The 19,061-nt window shown below is 35.6% G+C and overlaps 1 protein-coding gene across 1 annotated transcript in view; it reads left to right on the plus strand.

The window, feature by feature from the left end:
- Sema3e (semaphorin 3E) overlaps positions 1-19,061 on the plus strand; it is a 283,121-nt gene that overhangs the window by 120,609 nt on the left and 143,451 nt on the right. Inside the window, exon 2 of the mRNA XM_008840910.3 lies at positions 11,967-12,127. Coding sequence (XP_008839132.1) covers positions 11,967-12,127 — 161 coding nt within the window. The remainder of the gene's footprint in view (positions 1-11,966; positions 12,128-19,061) is intronic.

The following is a 19,061-nucleotide window of genomic DNA, read 5'->3' on the forward strand; positions in this document are numbered from 1 at the left end:
TCCGTGTACTTTTTCATTGACAGCTGATAATTAGCATGCAGCTTAGCTGTAATAATTAGTTCCCTCTTTAGAAAATTTCCGGATGAACTCGGGAATTGTTCCTTTGTCCTTCCCTCCCAAGTGATTCGTGTTATTTTTAGGATAGGAAGAACTCAAGAAGCACGTGTTCTCTTTCTCGCCAGTCAGCACTGTCCATTATTTGCACTATTTTATGGCGATTACCTGGGATTAGAGTGCTTTTGTCCCTTTCTTTCTGTATATTTTGTTTCTTTCCTCCAGACAGCTTGAAGCAGTGCGAAGGCATAAAGGAATGAGCCTTCGCTTGGTAAATATGCCAAATCCGTGGCGTGTCTGGAGCTAAGAGCAGAGAAAAGACCTTAAGGAGTCAGGAAAGCACCTGGCTTGTCTCTCTTTTTTCTACCTCAACCTGTTTTGAAACTTTGTAGCTAATTAGGTAAAAACATACTAATTTCTGAAAAGTAAAGTTTTTAAAACTGAATGCCACAAATTGATAAATAAAAACCAAGTGAAAAATTCCATAGTGTTATGGGATTGTTTGAAAAGGAAAATTAAAGGTAAGCAAAACTGAAGTTAAGCTGAATTTGGCTGTTGATGTTGTTGCTGCTATTTTTAGTTATATCAAACCAAAATATTAAACACTGGGAAATCTTCCAGTCTACCTTGTGATTTGTATCAGGGTCTGCATTTGTTTGCATTAATAAGATATCAGTTACATATTTTGCATGCCATAAATTAAGCATCATTATTAATAAAGAACAATATTTTAATAAATGGAAAAATACTTCCGCTTTTATATGTTGGGACTAAAGTGGGGTGATCAAGTTATGTGAATTCATGATTCTTAATAGTCATTTCACATGCATTTTTAATACTTAAGCTATCCAATCAACTTCCTTTTTCAAATTTTGCAGCAATAATAACAAATAACCTTAGTCTCTACAATTTTCACATTCTTTTACGTGTGCAAAATAAAAATAGTTTTCCTGAGGCTGCAACTCATTGATTAGATTATATAATATGTGTGTAGGCTTTGGTATATGAGACCTAAATGGACAATGAATTTTAATCAACTGTTATTATCAACTTGACATTCAGGCCTAGAGGGACATTACTTAGTCATATGAAAAAATTTCATCTCAGACGTGGAAGCATTTCTCTCCCTTCTTTTGTTTATGACATGACTGATTTTAATCATTGATGCATGTTCAGTATAGAAAATTTGAATAAAATAGAAACATTATGTTGAATTGTAGGAGTCCATTTTACTGGTTATTTTAATTTTTAAAATTCTATGAAAATTGATATTTTACACTTCTCTTATGGTTAGGTTGAATTAGGAATTAGTTTGACATGCTATACTATAATGATACTATTCTAATTAAAATAGTGTTTTCATCACCTCAAAAGAACCATAGATTTGTTTCCTTGTATAGTCTTTGTATAATTTCTTTAATTTATAATATTGCTTTTATGCTTCTTCATTAGAGTTTTGAATTTCACAATTTATGAAACTGCTTTTTTGTGTCTTACTAACATAGGTTGTTTTATGTTTAGAATGCTTGTTTTACAAATACAACATCCTTCAGTTCTTAGCAACTTCATGAGGATAAAGTAGATGGGGCTGGACATAGACATCCTCTTCTCTTCTCTCAAGTAATGTCAGGGACTCTGACAGCCCAGTTATTATTAGCAAAGATAGCTGAAATCTATTAATGCCAACACAAATTTCAGTTTTGGTCGATGTTTGTTGTCCAATGAGATTATATTGAACATATATGAACTTATTCGGTCTAGTCGATAAAAAGACTATAACAAATTTGTATTAATTTACTCATGGATAAAGAAAAACTGGATAGATTTGCCTGTGGGGTTCAGACATAATCTTCATGATGACTTCTTTGATCCTTTGTAATCACATGATTTCCACACTTCAGTTCAGATGAGAAGTATGTTAGATTACAGATAATAAAGCAACCTGGAAGGAGCCATCCGTATAAGAGGTGTAAATACTGCTGAGCCAATTACATTATTATTCTTAAGAAAGTGAATTGAGAAGTACAGGCAGTATTGTCATACAGTGGTAAGTGAGAGCTGGAAAACATTACTCAATTGGAAGAAACAGGAACATTGGGCCAACAGCAAATTAATGAATAAACTTCAGAAACATTATACTTAAGCACCACAATTAAAAAAAAAAAAAAGTAAGAAGCAAAGATGGAGATTCTCCTCAGAGATCAATTACACAGACCCCTGATCATTGTCTACTCACCACAAGAGCTGACTGTCTGTCCTTGGATTTATAGTATATTATCTTAATTCTCTGTTCTTGGAAAATTATTGTCCTGACTAGCATGGCTACCTATGACCATAAAGGGCCTATGCTTTGAGTTCAATTGGTTTTTATTGAAGACTTTAATTGTAGGGAAAGTATGGAACATGACACCTTGTTTCTTAGTCATGGTGAATGTTCTTTGTTTTATTTTCAACTTTCTTCCTAGATAACTTCAGGAGAAATTTCTATCAGTCTTTGACCATAATGATGTTTCCATGTACATGATACTGTTATTGATGTTGTTCATATTGTGCTGACATTTTCTCTGGATGTTGAAGATCCTGAGGTCAATTTGGGGTATGGGATTCATTTTAACAATATGTCAAATATTAGGGGACTATTTAATAGCTATATTAATTCCAACCATCACTTTTTTTTTGAGAGTGACAAAAATAGGTTAGTGGGATTTATTTTTTTTCTTTTTAAAATAATTTATTGGGAATTTCATACATGCATAAAAGGTGTTTTGATCAAATCCATGGCCACTCCCTCCCCTCCAACTCTTCCCATAGCTCCCCATCACTTTTTTTCTGATAATTTCATGTACTCTTTCTTCAATTTTTTTATGAGGCTTTTTGCTACTCTAACATTACTCCTTCTGAAGAGGTAACCCTAAAATCTTTTAAGGATTAGATAAAAGCTCCCAAATATTTTCGACATTTTTGCCTTTGGAACAGAGTAGGTTGCTAAGAGACCCAAGGACATTGTGATGTTTAGCCAAGAAACTGGCTACTTTTCTTTAGGGTCTTTTTACCCTAACTGCCTAGCCAATTCCTACCTCCTATTCTTATCACACCATTCTCTGAAGAGGTCACCCAAATTGCCAATAGGGAATCAGGATGCAGACTGCTCTGGCTTCTTCCATGCTGAACAGGGACACAGGCTAAGGCAATTGGAGTACTCCTTCAGTGGGTCTATCTAAAAGACTCCCAAATTGCATGAGTCTTATCTCAAGGATGAAAAGATAGCCTTTGAATCATGAACAGGAGATATGAAAGAGAAGTAAAAGCAAGAGTAATTAGCATTACAAATTCTAGACAGGGAGCTAGAAAAAAGTCAGAACAGGACAATTTTCAAATGTTCATATGAGAGTCCATTGGATTTTCTTCACAAGGGCTTCCGAAAGCATCCCTCTATTGGGTTCCTCCTGATTTTTCTTTTGTCTTCCAAGGCTAGACCCTAGAGTGATGGATTTAGGATTTGCTTTCAGGTATTTTGATAGCTGTTGGAGTAGTTAGAATCAGTGTCAGTTCAGTCTCAAAGGTGTCAAGATAACTGAGGGGTTGTTGAGGTGTATGTATGACCTCAGGGTATGCACACTGCAAAGCCTTTACCCATGCTTTCTCTTCCTAGCCTTCCCCAGATTGTATACTTTAGTCATCCCCAAATCCAGGAGGCCGTGTGTGATTAGGGGCAAATTACATTTAGTGGGCTGGGAAGAGTGGCTGGATAAAGTAGTGAGGTCCAATGACCCCACTTGGCCCTCCTTTAATGAATGAGCACAACTGTCAACAAGCTCAATTGTGACATGTTCAGCTATCAGGCTCAGCTGAAGTTGTGATGATGGTAGTTATTTCATGTAGAAGGGACTGCTGTATAGCATCATATTATTAAAAGGACTGGAATTTAAAAGGATTTGGTGCTAGGATCCACATATGATGGAGAACATACATTGTTTGTTTGTTGAGTCTGTTATTTCCCTGCAAATTTCATTATTTCATCTTTCTTTACTGCTGAATAGAACTCCATTGTGTAAATATGCCACATTTTTGTTAACCACTCATCAGTTGAGGGACACTTAGGTTGATTCCATCTCAGCTATTGTGAAAAGAGCAGCAACAAACATGGTTGTACAAGTGTCTCTACAATAGGATGAGTCCTTTGGGTATATGCCAAGGAGTGGTATAACCAGGTCATATGTTAGGTTCATTTTTAGTTTTTTAAGTGTTCTCCACACTGTTTTCCATAGAGGTTGCAGGAGTTTGCAGTCCCACCAACAGTGAATGAGTGTTCCCCTTTCTGCACATCCTCACCAGAATTTGGTGTCATTTGTTCTCTTGATCCTAGCCATTCTGATTGGGGTAAGGTGAAATCTTAAGGTGGTTTTAATTTACATTTCTCTAATTACTAGTGATGTTGAACAACTTTTAAGATGCTTTTTAGCCATCTTTATTTCTTTTGAAAACTCTCTGTTCAGTTCCTAAGCCCATCTTATAATTGGGTTACTTCCTTTCTTGATTCTTTGTTTTTTGACTTCGTTATATATTCTGGATGTTAAACTTCTGACAGATGTGTCCCTGGTGAAGATTTTCTCCCACTCTGTGGGTTTTCTCTTCACTTCCTTGGTTGCTTCTATTGATGTACAGAGGCTTTTTAGTTTAATGAGGTCCCAATTTTTGTGTCTTGACCTTATTTCCTCCTCAATGGACGTTCAGTTTAGAAATCACCTTTTCCTACACCTATATCATGTAGATTATTCCCAATGTTATCTTCTTACAGGTTCAGACTTTCAGACTTCACTTTGAGGTCTTTGATCCATTTTGATCATTCTTCTAAGGTGGATATCCAGTTTTGCCAGCACCATTTGTTTTAGATGCTGTCTTTCCTCCATTGTGTGTTCTTGGCACCTTTGTCAAATATCAGGTGGCTGTAATTGTGTGTATTCAGGTTTGGATCTTCAGTGATGTCACATTGATCTATTTGTCTATTTATGTACCAGTACCATGCTGTTTTTATGACTACTGCTCTGTAGTATACTTAGAGATCTGGTATAGTAATCCCTCCAGCATTGCTCTTTGTGCTCAGGATTGCTTTGGTTATCTGGGGTCTTTTGTGAATCCATATGAATTTAAAGACGTTTTTTTCTAATTCTGTGAAGTATGTCATGAAGATTTTGACTGGGATTGCATTGAATCTATATATTGCTTTTGGTAGGTTGGTCATTTTCACAATATTAATTCTTCCAGTCCATGAGCATGGGAGATCCTTCCATCTTCTGGTGTCTTCCTCAATCTCTTTAATGATTTAAAAATTTCATTGTAGAGATGAAATTTTGATGTCTTTGGTCAGATTTATTTCAAGATAGCTTTTTCAACCATTGTGAATGGGAGCATTTCCCTGTATTCTTTCTCCAATTACTTGTTATTGGTGTATAGAAAGGCTATTGATTTTTGTATATATAGATTTTATAACCTGCCACTATACTGAAAGTGTTGATCAGTTATAGGTCTTTTCTGGTGGAATTTTTGGGATCTCTAAGGTATAGTATCATATCATCTGCAAAAAGTTATAGTTTGACCTCTTACTTTCCAATTAGTACTCCTTTAATTTCCTCCTCCTGTCTTATTGCTCTAGCAAGAGTTTGAAGCACTATGTTGTAAAGGAGTGGAGATAGTGCACATTCTTGTCTGGTTCCTGATTTTAGTGTGAATGTTTCCAGTTTTTCTCCATTTAGAGTGATGTTGGATGTGGGTTTGTTGTATATAGCTTTAATTATGTTGAGGTATGTTCCGTCCAGTCTAATTCCCTCTTGAACTTTGAACATAAATTCATGCTGAATTTTGTCTAAAGCCTTTTCTGCATCTGTTGAGATGAAAATGTGTTTTTTGTTTTTGAATTGATTTAAATGATTAATGATGTTTATTTACTTGTGTATATTGAAGCATCCCCGAATCTCTGGGATAAAGCCTATTTGATCATGGTGAATAATCTTTTTGATGTGTGTCTGTATGTGGTTTGCAAGTATTTTGCTGAGAATTTTTGTCTCTCTCTCTGCTCTCTGTATTGCTTCAAGTATTCTTTGAAGGGCTGGTTTTGTGGACATGTGTTCTTTGAGGCTTTTCAAGTCATGGAAGATTTTTCTTTCCCCTTCAACTATAATAGACATTTTAGCTGGGTATAGTATTCTGTGCTGGTATCTATGTCATGTAGAACTGGAAATGCCTTGGTCCAGGCTCTTCTGGCTTTCATAGTTTGCATTGATAAGTCAGCTATAATTCTGATGGGCTTTCCTTTGTATGTGACTCGTTGTTGGTTGTTTTTTTTTTTTTTTTTTTTTTTCTGCTTTCAGTATTCTCTCTTTGTGCTGTACATTTAGTGTTTTTACTATGATATGTCATGGGGAGTTTCTTTTCCCATCCTATCTGGTGTTGTATGTGCTTCCTGTATTTGTGTGGGGATGTCTTCCCTTAATTTTGGGAAATTCTCTTCTACAATCCTGTTTAAGATCTGGTCAACATCATTAACCTAAAATTCTTCTCCTTCCTCTGTTCTTGTGATCTGTAGATTTGGTCTTTCTGTGGTGTCCCACATCTCTTGCATATTCCATTCCTGTTTTGTTTTGTTTTTTAATTTTCCATAATCTTTGCTTGAGTTGTCCAATTGTTCAACTTTATCCTCCAGTGTTGATATTCTGTTTTCCATTTCATTCATTCTAGAGGCGAGGCTTTCCCCTGTTGTTTCAAGTTGGCTTATTGAGTTTTGCACTTCCTTCTTCATTTCTGCCTGACTTTTCTTCAATGTTTTTATCTCTTTTGTGAATTCATTCAGAAGTTTATCTCTATCTTCTTTTAGCTCTTTGATTTGTTTATTCGTGTGTTCTTTAAATTTGTTGAATTGCTTGATCATGTTTATGATTATTCTTTTAAATTCAGTGTCCTGGGTTATCTTTAGGGGTTCTCTTTGTAGAACTCTTCTACAGGATTGGTGGAGTTTGGTGGTGACATAGTGGTTTGGCTTTCCAATTTATGATTCTTTTGTTATTATTTTGGCATGTGAATTACTTTTATTGTTTACGATTCTGATGAGAATTAAGTTGAAGTATGCTTCTGTTTGTATTATTCAAGTGCCTAGATCCTTTCTTTATTGGTTATGTAAAGGTGGTTGGTACAGGTTTCAATTTCTCTCAGGTTCAATTTGGAGGAAAGTGATGGCCTCAGAGTAGCTATTCAGAAGCACCCACAGAAGCCCAATGCAGGTTCCAGTCAGGTACACTCTGGCTTCCTTCACCACATAGAGGCCAGATCTGGGCACTTAGGAGGTCCTCCCTCTCAAGTTGTCTGCTAGAATTTCAGTCTTAGCCTACCAAAGCCAGATCTGCCCTGGGGCCTTCAGAGGGACCTCACAAAATCCCAGGTAGAGGGATGGTGTGGTGCAATTAGGGGAAGCTCACCACCACATGGAGGCTGGATCCAGGGGCTCTCAGGCTGTCCCCTGTGTTTTCAACCCCTCTGTCAGAGAGAGGACAGAGGGAGACAAGAACTTGGCACTCTCTGGCAGTCTGCTGAGATCAGAGCTACTGTATGATGGAGGTCAGAACCTACCCTCTCAGACTGTCTGCTAGGATCTCATTATTTCTTACCTCATTTTTTCCTTATCTTAACTCTCCTAGATATTTATTTGTTATTTTGATCAGAAATACTTGTATGAGCAATCTCAGATTCTTTGGGGGAATAGTCAAGTAAGTCAATAAAGAGTAGAGTTAATATTTAATAAAAATTAAAAATAAATACATGTGTCATTTTCAAAAATAGCTTGTGTTTTGGAATATCTGTCTGTTATTCTGGATATTTGTGCAAGGTGCCTCTAACGAATACTATCAACATTTTCTGACAACCTCAAAGATAATATGGTATTACTGCTTGTCAGAATGGACAGCTTATGGAAAATTAAAGATCAAAATTAGGGTTTTTGACTGTGAAAGTGAACAAGAAAATATGGACCCCTGCAGTCATGTGTTTTTGCTTAATGTTAGGATTCTGAGATACTGTATCTACTAAGAAGCCTGAACTTCATAGGAATTCACTGTGGCACTATTCTGTTTGGTGTGTTGGTCAAAGTCAGGATAAGCAGAAACATTTTATTAACTTAACCTCTCACAATGTAAAAATGTTTAAAGAACATTATACTTAACGCTGTGGGTCTTTTAAGTATAAAAATGACTTTAGCTACTATTATAGGCAATAGCTGCATAAATGGTATGAAATTCCTTGACTTGTTGACTAAGATGTGTGGCAATATCCTCACAAATTTTGCCAGCAACTAACTTCCTCCTAGGCAATATGAATCAGTCAGTATACACAATCTCCAAAAATTCTTATAACAGTAACAAGAAAATAGTTATCTCATTATATAAACTTTTTAATATATGAAAAGATGTAAATGAATAGTTTCCATAATTCTTTGAGCAAAGGTCAGCAAGGAAAAAATAGGTTTATTCATTAAACTTCCCTTTATAAGCTCAGCACTTATAATTCCATCAAATCACTAACAAATTTGGTATATTTTGTATAGTGTGTTCTGACCTTCATCTTGAAAACACAATTCAGTCAATTAATTAAGAATTATAAGGGTATAAAAGGATACATACATGAAGAGTCTAATCCAAAGAAGTTAAAAGACTATTCAAATTTTCCCCATGTTACTAAGGTCAAAGCCAAGGCTAAAATTGATCTGTAGATTCTGAGTATTAGACTTTGTTTATTGTGTACACATGCACTGCACTTTGACTTTCATGTTTTAATAGGTAATTTGAGTGCTTTCTTATTGTAATAAGACTTGCTTATTAGAGAGTCATTAAATTTGGGGGCCTCTGAGTTTCTCCATCAGTAAAGATAATGACAAAGTAAACTATTACATCACAGTTACCTACTGTTTTTGGAAAGATATAAAGGTCATTAAAATGAACTCCAACAAAATTTGGATAGTCTAATGCATGCATCAGTTATTCCCTTCATTTTTCTTTTTCCAAATTGTGCATCCTCAGTAACATAAGCACATGTTCTGTCTCTTAGCCAAAGACAGAATTGGTTAGAAAAAAAGTTAGTTATCTGAATAAAAGATTAGCAATTCAAAAAAATAGCATCTGTTATTGTTGAAATAAATGAGAACTACCTTTAAATGATTAGAATTAGAATAAGCTTAGCAGAAATGGGAAATTCATTGAAAAAAGTAGATTTTGATACCTACCCTGCTGTATCTATGAAGAAGTACTGTGGTGTCAATGACCTCATCTAGAAGCAGACAAGAGTGTCTATAGACTTAATCCACTGAGCAGATGTACATTGTGTATCCTGCCTCTAAGTTCAATTTAGTTTTTCAAAGAATAATCATTGCTTAATTTATAACACTGATAATAGCATCAGGTAAGGCCTGCATACTGGAATCATTTATACCTTTATTTGATTTCCCAAGCAACCGTTTTCTGAGCTTTGCATCTCAACATTTTCAGCAACTTTGTATTCTAAGACTTAATACTAATATTAAGATGTATGTATTTAGATGTATGTATTTAGGTCACAATTTTCTTGTGCATAGAAAGTGAGAAATATTAACAAAGTATAATACCCAGAGAAACGTTTATGGGAATATTCCTCTTAACAGGGCTTTTATGAAATCCTATATCCATAAAGACAAACCGTAATGGTGTAGAGAGAATTGATCTGTATTTATGGCATAATATTGAATCTAAAATTGTGCTTTTATATTTGTATCTAGTAATAACAGCGCTAAGATTTTTAATATGAAAAATATTAAATGAGAAAAGTTTTGTCTTTTGGGATTCAAAGGCCTTTATCTAATCTCTCTGTGATTCCAATTTTCCAGTCCCAGTAAAGCATCTAGCATTTTAGAACCCATCCTCAGATTTATTCTTGGATTCTTTACTTACATTAATTGTCAAATGATTCAGTATCTCAAAGTTCATGTTTAAAAGGATACTTTAATTTTAAAACTATTGATTAAAAATATAAAGTTAATCCTACAAGTCTCTACTGGGTTGTAGATTTGAGACCCAGACAAGGAATACATACTTTTTTACTCTTTTTTTTTTTGTTTTTAAAAGGTTTATTTATTAATTTTCATTTTATGTGTATGAACATTTGCCTACATGTATGTATCAGCAAGGCCAGCAAGTATTCCTAACTGTTGAACCATTTCTCCAACTCCTGTGAGGTTTATTTGAAATAAGTCTTCCTATATAGCCCAGATTAATATGGAACTCACAATGCTCTTGTCTCTTGAGATTCTTGAAAGTGAGGAAAAGAAGCTGCACTTTTACCTTTTTGGAAACAAGAGTTTCAAAAGAATGAGCAAAATGTTAGTTGTTTAGCATATTTCAGCTTATTGGCTGCTTTCTAGTGTTCTGTTTATTAAGATTCCACATTCTCTATGAGCTGCTCTGGCATTGAACTTTGAAAGATAAAGTTCTCTTTTCACTTAGGTTTCCCAAAGAATCTTTGGTATTCAGGAGCTACTTTTAGGAGCAATATTCTTTCTCATTATGAAGAGCTCTCCTGTGTCCTTTTACAAGTCGTTACAACCTGCCATACATGATTTCAGATTAAACTGACAACAGCAAAAAAATGTATAAACAAGTAGTTTGCTGGATTCTGATTTCTTAAAATATATATAACCAAATACATATAGTTTACAATTCCTAATGCAGGAAAGAATGCATGAAGATAGCCAAAATTACAGTTAGAAAATAGATTCCCAAGAGTTTTACCAATAATCACAATTGTAATTATAACCATGACTGTTGCCAGAGCTATGCATTTTGGCTTTGAACGTTACTTTCAGGTATAAATATATGATTTTTCTGAGTTGGTGTCCATCAAAAACTAAATGGTCACAGTCTTGAACTAAATTTGCCAGTGTTTAGTTGAGACACCACATCTTGTTATACAGGGAGAAGCTACATAAAATGACTTTTTGACTTTACGCTACACATTAAAGATTGTTATAGGTGATTTTTCTATATTTTAAAACATAAAAGTGGGAGTGGTAGCACACCTTTAATCCCAGCACTCAGGAGGCAGAGGCAGACAGATCTCTTTTGAGATCAAGCCCAGCTTAATGTACACTGGAAGTTCTCAAAATAATAATAATAATAATAATAATAATAATAATAATAACAATAACCCAAATCCAAAAACACAAAACCCAAAACAAAATCAACCATGGACATAAATATTTTTAATACTGAGCCTATATTGAACATATGAAGATTTTTCTCTTGTCATTCCCTACAATGCAGTAAAACAACTATTCACTAAGAATTTACATTGCATGTGGTATAAGTACTCTAGAGATGATTTAAAGAATGAAGAGGAATATGTATGGGTTATAGGCTAAAACTACCCATTGTATATAAGGGACTCAGACATCCTTAGATTATGGTATTGGGATACTAAGAATGAATTCCAGGGGCTGCAGAGATGGCTCAGTGGTTAAGAACACTTGTTCTTGCAGAAGACCCAGGTTTGAATCCTAGCACCCACATGGCAGATAACAAGTGTTTGTAACTCCAGTTCTGGGGGATCTGATAGCCTCTTCTGTCCTCCGTGGGCATTGCATGACACAGGTGCACTTACCTACATGCAGGCAATACACACATACATACAAAATAAAAAAAAATAAAATATTTTTTTAAAAAAGAATGGATTCTACATTCATACTTGAGATGACTGGATATTTCTAATTTCTCTAAATAATTCAATTCAAAATCTTTATATTCATGGTAAATACAAATATGTAATTAAGCATATGAGAAAAGTATTATAGAAGGTTTTGTGTGTTCTCATGTGTTTAGAGTATACCTCTTTTTGCATTTCAGAACTCTTGAAACTGAACAGAACATCAATATTTCATAGCCCTTTTGGATTTCTTGATCTTCACACAATGCTGCTGGATGAATATCAAGAACGACTCTTCGTAGGAGGCAGAGACCTTGTCTATTCCCTGAACTTGGAACGGATCAGCGATGGCTACAAAGAGGTACTGAAATATCCACTGTTTGAAGAGGGAAAGCAGAGGGGAAGGTTACAGAGATGTCTCCTGACTTAATTTTTTTCATTGTGTTTACTACTTTAAAATTTGCAGTGATTAATTTATTGGCATAAAATCCTTATTAGAATAAATAATTTGGGAAAATTTTTCTACAGATTCATATATGAAATTTTCTATCATACAGCTCACATCCAGATTTCCAGATTCTTTGTTTGGGAGTTGATGTTCTTGGAAAATGATTCTTGTCACCATACCCAATATATTAAGACCTCAATTGAAGGATGGTAAAGTATCAGCAGTACTTCTGAGAGGTTTGTTCCAACATCCGTGCTTGAAAAAATATGGATGTGCGATGTCAATACAGCTCCCTCCTGCAGTTCTCTTGATAATATTGCTAACTCAGATGGGTACTATTGAGGCCTGATGGATTAATGCAGAATATTAAAATAAGTAGGAGCTTAATATGATAGAAATGGTTAAATGTGTAAAGGAGAAAAACATACAAAACAAAATTAGGTGAAGTTTTTCAAAGTTATAGCAAATTTACATGAAACATACAGAGACTTAGATCATAGTTTTTGGCATAAGGGTGTCTATGATATAATCGACTGTTTATGTTTTATTTTATGTTCACCAATGTGAGCCAAGTCCATGTTTATAAAATTCTTTTTAAACTATGACAAAAAGCAGCACTCCCTCATCGTTGCCATATCCTAATCCCCAGAGGAAATAACTTAAAATGTTTCTCTCTTTCTTCTGGATCTTACTTCTTTACTTCTATGTAAGATTCATGTATTAAGAGCTGGGGCCATAGCTTAGTGGGAAAGCAAATAGCTAGCGTGCATAAGATCTTTGATTCAATCACAGCATTCTTCCTTGCTCCAGAAATACAAAAGACAGCATTTGTGTACTGTCCTTCATTGACATATTTGGTGTTTGAATTTAAGCGGTATCTGTTAACTTTAGGGAAGATGAAGATACTGCCTTCTTCTCTTTGAATAGAGAAATGCAAATATCTGTGTATCAACCATAAGTCACCTATTCTTCACCTTCCCAATACAGTTATGCTGAATGTTTTGCTTAAATAATAATTAGATGTTTACAGTATTATAACTATGAAGATAACTCATAATATCTTAGTTTTCCTTCCTCCCTCCCTCCCTTTCTTTCTTTCCTTTTTTTCTCTGCTTCTCCCGAAAAGGAAAAGCACCCCTTATATCACGCTTTGGTTTTTATGCTACTTTCACTGATTGTTCTCACCAGCTTCTACTGCAATTTAGATCACAGTCATCTACGTTGACTTTTAGACTTTTTGCAATATAATGGAGCATGTGCTATCTTCTGTGCCTGCTACCTGTGTAGAGCCTCAGTTTCTCAGGCCTCAGTCAGTTTCTGGATTTAGTCTGGCATTTTGCTGAAGCATCACTTTGCCTGCCTTCTTGAAGAAAAGTTCAAAGTCTGATTTTTTTTTCTTTTCTTTTCCCCATTCCTTCTTTAGCATATATTTTATTTTTAAAGTGTGTGTGTGTGTGTGTGTGTGAGAGAGAGAGAGAGAGAGAGAGAGAGAGAGAGAGAAGCATGGAAGGAAGGATAGATAGAGGAAGGGAGGGAGAGAGGGAGGGAGGGAGAGAGAAAGGGGGGGCTGGTGTCCATCGAGGCCAGAACAGTGTGTCAGATGCCCTGGCGTTACAGGTGACCCTAAAGTGCCCAATGTGGGTCCTGGGAAACAAGCTTAGGTCCTCTGGATGATTAGCAAGCACAACTGAGCAATTTCTTCAGTTCAAAAGTCATATTTTGATGTTTCGATCTTCTGTTCAAATTTCACATGTAATTGATAGCTATAAAACTCTAGATTGAAAATTATTTGACTGTGGATTTTGAAAATTATACCTGATATTCGCAGTTCAGTGAGAAGCAGGTTGCCATCCTGATTTCAAATATTGAAAACTAACTCGCCTCTTTCCTGCTTCTGTCCTGACCCATGCACTGAAAGGCCTGCTTTCAATTCTGTGTTGTAAAATGTTCTCTTATGTCTTTTAGTCACTATCATTCTCATCCAGTGTGCTGAAACACAATGGGCCTGCCTACATGGGACACTGTGGCCTCAGTTCTAGACAATGTTTGTTATTTCTTTCACATTTTTTCCTTCAATCCAGTCTCTCTTTGACTTTTTCTGGGACTCAGAATTTTGTACTTTATTGTCTGGCCTTGAAGCTCACTCTAAGTATAAATTCCTCCTCTCAAATTCATCTTCATCTTCCTCCCTGCCCCTCTGGATTTCTAATTTCTAGAGCCCTATTTCATGAGTCAGCATGTTCACTGAGTCCCCTTACCTTGCCTGCATTTAGATTTCCACTTCCTATGTGTAAAAACAGCCTACATTTATCCATATGTTTTAGATTCTAAAATGTTGCTACATTTCTTTGGTGTGTGCTTTATTTTCCCTGTTTGAGTTGTACATTTTAATCATTTTACTATCCTTTTATTGATGGTATGGAGTAGAAGCAAACATTTTCATCCTAAGTAGTTCCTTTATTTCCAGCATCTTTAACCTTATTTTCTCCATGGTACTCTTTTAACATTTGTCAGAGGCAGACTGACATCTCTTTCTGTCCACATGCTTTTGTATGTGGACACACACACAAAGACACATACACACAGCCTCTTTATGGTTAAGTTTTATGGATTATTCCCCCACTTACTGGATGGTCTCTTTCCCATCTCAACCCTGATTCTTTGTTTACTATTGGTAATATAATATACTTATTAAAATTTTCTGTGAAGGAATATGTAAACTAGAAATAAAAAAAAAATAAGCCAGATCATAAAGAAATGGTCCTGTCAACAGCCAGGCATGAATATGGAAAGGAATCAGGAGGCCCTACTCAACACTGCTGAAGTATTTGCTACTGATAGAATCAGAGGGAAGAAGATTCATTGTCTCCTACTGTATACTCACTAGAGACAGGCTCCAATGGACACTTCCAATCCGGTTCACATAGATGACTCTGGTTAAACTAAATGGGCCACAAAATGGCCCTCAAAAGTCATGAATCTAGGAAAGGGACTGGTATGGATGAGATGGGAGGGGTCAGTGAGGATGGGAGAGAGATAAGAAAGGGTTAGAGAAAGTAATCAGAATATATTATATACTTGTATGAAATAGTCAAAAACAAAATTAATTGATCAAACATAAGCCAGAACAAACTTTCTATTAAATTGCTTAGTGTGAGGGCCAGGGAGATGGCTCAGATGGTAAAAAAAAAAAAAAAAAGCCCTTGGAACTTCATAAGTGAGGACTGACTTTCCAAAATTGTTCTCTGAATTCCCCATGCATGACATGGCACATATGTGTCTCCACTTACACATATAACACACACACAAGATAATAAATAAAATTGCTTATATATAAATACTTAAGATGTTCAAAGAGATCCATTCCCTTAGGATATCAGTAATATTTGCTTGCATTGCAGAAATGGTTCTTAAATTGTCACCCATGGACCATGATCAGTTCCTTTCATAGAAAGGTCCTTGGAATTTATAGCCAGCTTCTGATGACACAGAATCTCATACCAATTTTCCTGTGCTACGTTTCCTATGGGTACAAAGAGACCAAGAGGCAGCAGTTCCCAGTCTAAGAGGATTCCCTTTCAGAGTAAGGAAAATCAAATCTCCAATGAATTCTCATTTATTTTTTAGGCCTAATTGTACCCTCAGGCCTTGAATGCCAGAATATGAGCTTTTATGGAGGAAATGACCTGTGAAAATGATAGGAGTAGGAGACCTGGAGCACGATGGGATTTTATGAACTGCCTCCTAAAGAGCTAATAGAGCAGCGTGAGGCCATTGAGCTTCAGGGTGTGTCTAGCAAGGATGCCAAGCAAAGTAGCTAGAAAGCAATCAAATCGAATATATTCCCTACACTGAAGGAGAAACTTTGATTCTGTTGGACATAAGGCTTATATGTTCTAGGAGGCCTTTTCAATATAGTTAATTCAAATATGCATGTCAACACTACAAAGGCCCCTCTCAGGTCCACAACAGGAGCAGGTCTCAGGGAGCAGCCCTGCGGCTTATGCTTCCTCAGCCTCCAAGGTAACTTTATCTGTCTAATTTCTTATGCCATTCTTTCCCTGCCTGTTTCTCTCAAACAATTAGCAATAAAACTCTCAGTAGGCCCCATTTGGTTGTTTCCAGTTACAGAAGTCTTCATAGACCTTCTGTTTAAAGGAGAGGGTTTAATAGGAGTTGAATTCTTTGATGGTCTATGAAAATCCAATGTGTCTCCTTTTGGCCAAGCTTTCCCCCATCTTGTCTAGTTGTTGCTCTATGGATAAATCTGCAGTTATATTTTCAATTCCTCCTGCTTTGCTTTTTCTCTCTATCCATGCTTTTCCAGTGCTGGGATACTAAATTCTGCCATTTTGAACAATTCTCAGTTGAGTAGAGTGATGTTCTGTGTGTGGTAGGATGTTGAACTACACTCCTAGTCTTTGACCTAATACATGCCAGTAGTTTGCAAATGGTCTCCAGTGTTGTGATGAACGAAAAATGTCTCTGATCATTGCCAGATATCCCCCAGGAGACAATATCACCCTGAGTCAATGTGCTGCATCTGTAAGCAGGATCTAGACTATCCCACTGAACACACACACACACACACACACACACACACACACACACACTAGCTATGTATCAACCTAGTTAAACACTTCCTACCTTCTGCTTTTCAAATCAAGCAATTTGGTGAGAACATACTTAATTTCCATGGTTGCCTTTTGTTTTCCGTGATTTAATGCTGTTTTGTAGATTCGATCAAATTAATTTTTCCTGTTGGCTATTTGCTGTTAGAGATGGAAGAAAAACTATGGAGTACAGCACTGATGTTGAAGTTCAAAGCCTGATTCTGCATATATAACCTGAATAAATTTCTTGTGTTTCTTTTACTCATGTATACTAGGCAAATATTAGTCCATTCTGCATATACAAGATTTGTTGGCTTTGGTGAAAGACTATGTGCAATTTTTGACATGCACTAAGCAGTATGTATGTTATTATTCACTTTGGTTTTGTGGAATATTTTCCATCATATAAATAGATCAAACTTTATCATTCTCATGTTAAATAATATTTGGTGGGTCTAGCATTTGGCTTTTCTGTGTTGTTATGATTGTTCTAGGAAACATCTCCTGATACACATACACAAGAATGTTTCCAGAGAATTTATACAGAAGTAGAATTGTTAACTCCAGGATACTCAAATGCCTCCTGTACAAGATGATGCCATGCAGCTTTCCACAGTTCTTCCTCCACCAATGTGTGAGGTGCCAATGTTCTGCACACTCACAGACATTTTGTCCTCTGCTCTCCCAGACCCACATATTTTTCGACACTCTTTCCTTCACTCATGTCTCTCTGCAAGAGTACCTCACTATCTTTGCAACTGTAGTTTCATTTTTAGTTAATTTGATTTATTTGATTATAGTTTTAATAACATTATTATGTACCACATACAGTATAAAAAATAGAATGTATACAAAATAATAACATTCTATAATATCAAGAATGAAAAGGGCTACAAGGAAAATAAAGCAGTTTAAGAAGAAAAAAATGATAAGTCGTTTGGGAGAGCAGGATAGCCAGCAAAATAGTTTTGAAGGATGCTGGAGAACATACTCAAATAAAATATCCACTAGCCATATTTCAAGGCCTAATAATCAGTTGTGGCTAGAGGCTACTATGCTAGTCTAACAAGCTAAAGAAGGAAATCAGAGTACATAGGCAAGGTTTATTTGAAAAATCATATCATTGAAACACTAAAAGGGTCAGGCACTGATGATTCAATGTGATGATTATAAATCATGTTTATGAAGAGAAAGACAATAATGTAAATTAAAGTGAATTCCCCACTAAAGAAGAAGGAATAATAATGTTAGATGACTCCAAGAAAGAGGACAGCCAATGGTATGGATGGGATTGTATGAACTTCAGACTAGGTAGAGCTTTGCTTTCATTACGGTATTTTTATTTTATTGGGCAAATGATTTTGAAAAATTAGTTCAGAAGAGGCAAAAAGGATTGAAACATCTTCCTCAAAATAAGAAAGCCACCACCATTCGAGATGGCTGGTAAAGAAGCAGTGGCCTCAAGGGACAATCTGGTTTTAATTAGAGAGGAAAAAGTGAAAGAAAAAACAAAAAAAAAAAAAAAAAAGAAAAAGAAAAAGAAAAAAAATGTTGACATTACAAGGATTCTACTAATGATGTTCCAGAGGATTTAACAAAAGGATTTCAGGCATTTTAAAAGGTGGGGTCAGATCAGGGGCTGGACTGGGTCCTATGGGAAGTGAATGGTAGGTATTGATTGTTGACCCGGGATGAGGGTCAGTATTGCCCAGGGTGGCTACAGTCAGTAGTCAGTGGGGATGTGTCATGATGGATTAGTCTTGATGATCTCTTGAGGTGATGAGTAACCTTAAATTTTCATTTAGAAAATTGAAACCATCAGACACATTGGTCCTCACTTTTAGCTGGTCTACTGTTTGAGTGAGGTTCTTTCTTTTTCCTTTCTTGTTATGTGGAGGTCTCCCTTCATCATTTTCAAAATACCACTGCCTTTTCATGTAATCAGAATTATCTGCCAATCTTTTTTCAGAATTGATTATTTTCTATTTTCTTTTCCTATTATTATAGGCTTCTTTCTCTAGACTCAAAAACAAATGTGGTTTCGCGTATGGGTTCTTAATGATTTTATGTATCATGTATCCATCTGGCCGAATTTTCAAAGTCTATAAACACTTTAAAGGCATAAAATAAACAAATAAGATTGCAAAGGATATATTAAAACAAGGTTTTTAAGATATAAAGCATTCTAAAATCTCTGAAATAAATAAATGTAAATATCTCAGATTAGCACAGAG

This window comes from Nannospalax galili, unplaced genomic scaffold, assembly GCF_000622305.1.
Source record: "Nannospalax galili isolate Female #2095 unplaced genomic scaffold, S.galili_v1.0 scaffold639, whole genome shotgun sequence".
Taxonomy (NCBI): domain Eukaryota; kingdom Metazoa; phylum Chordata; class Mammalia; order Rodentia; family Spalacidae; genus Nannospalax; species Nannospalax galili.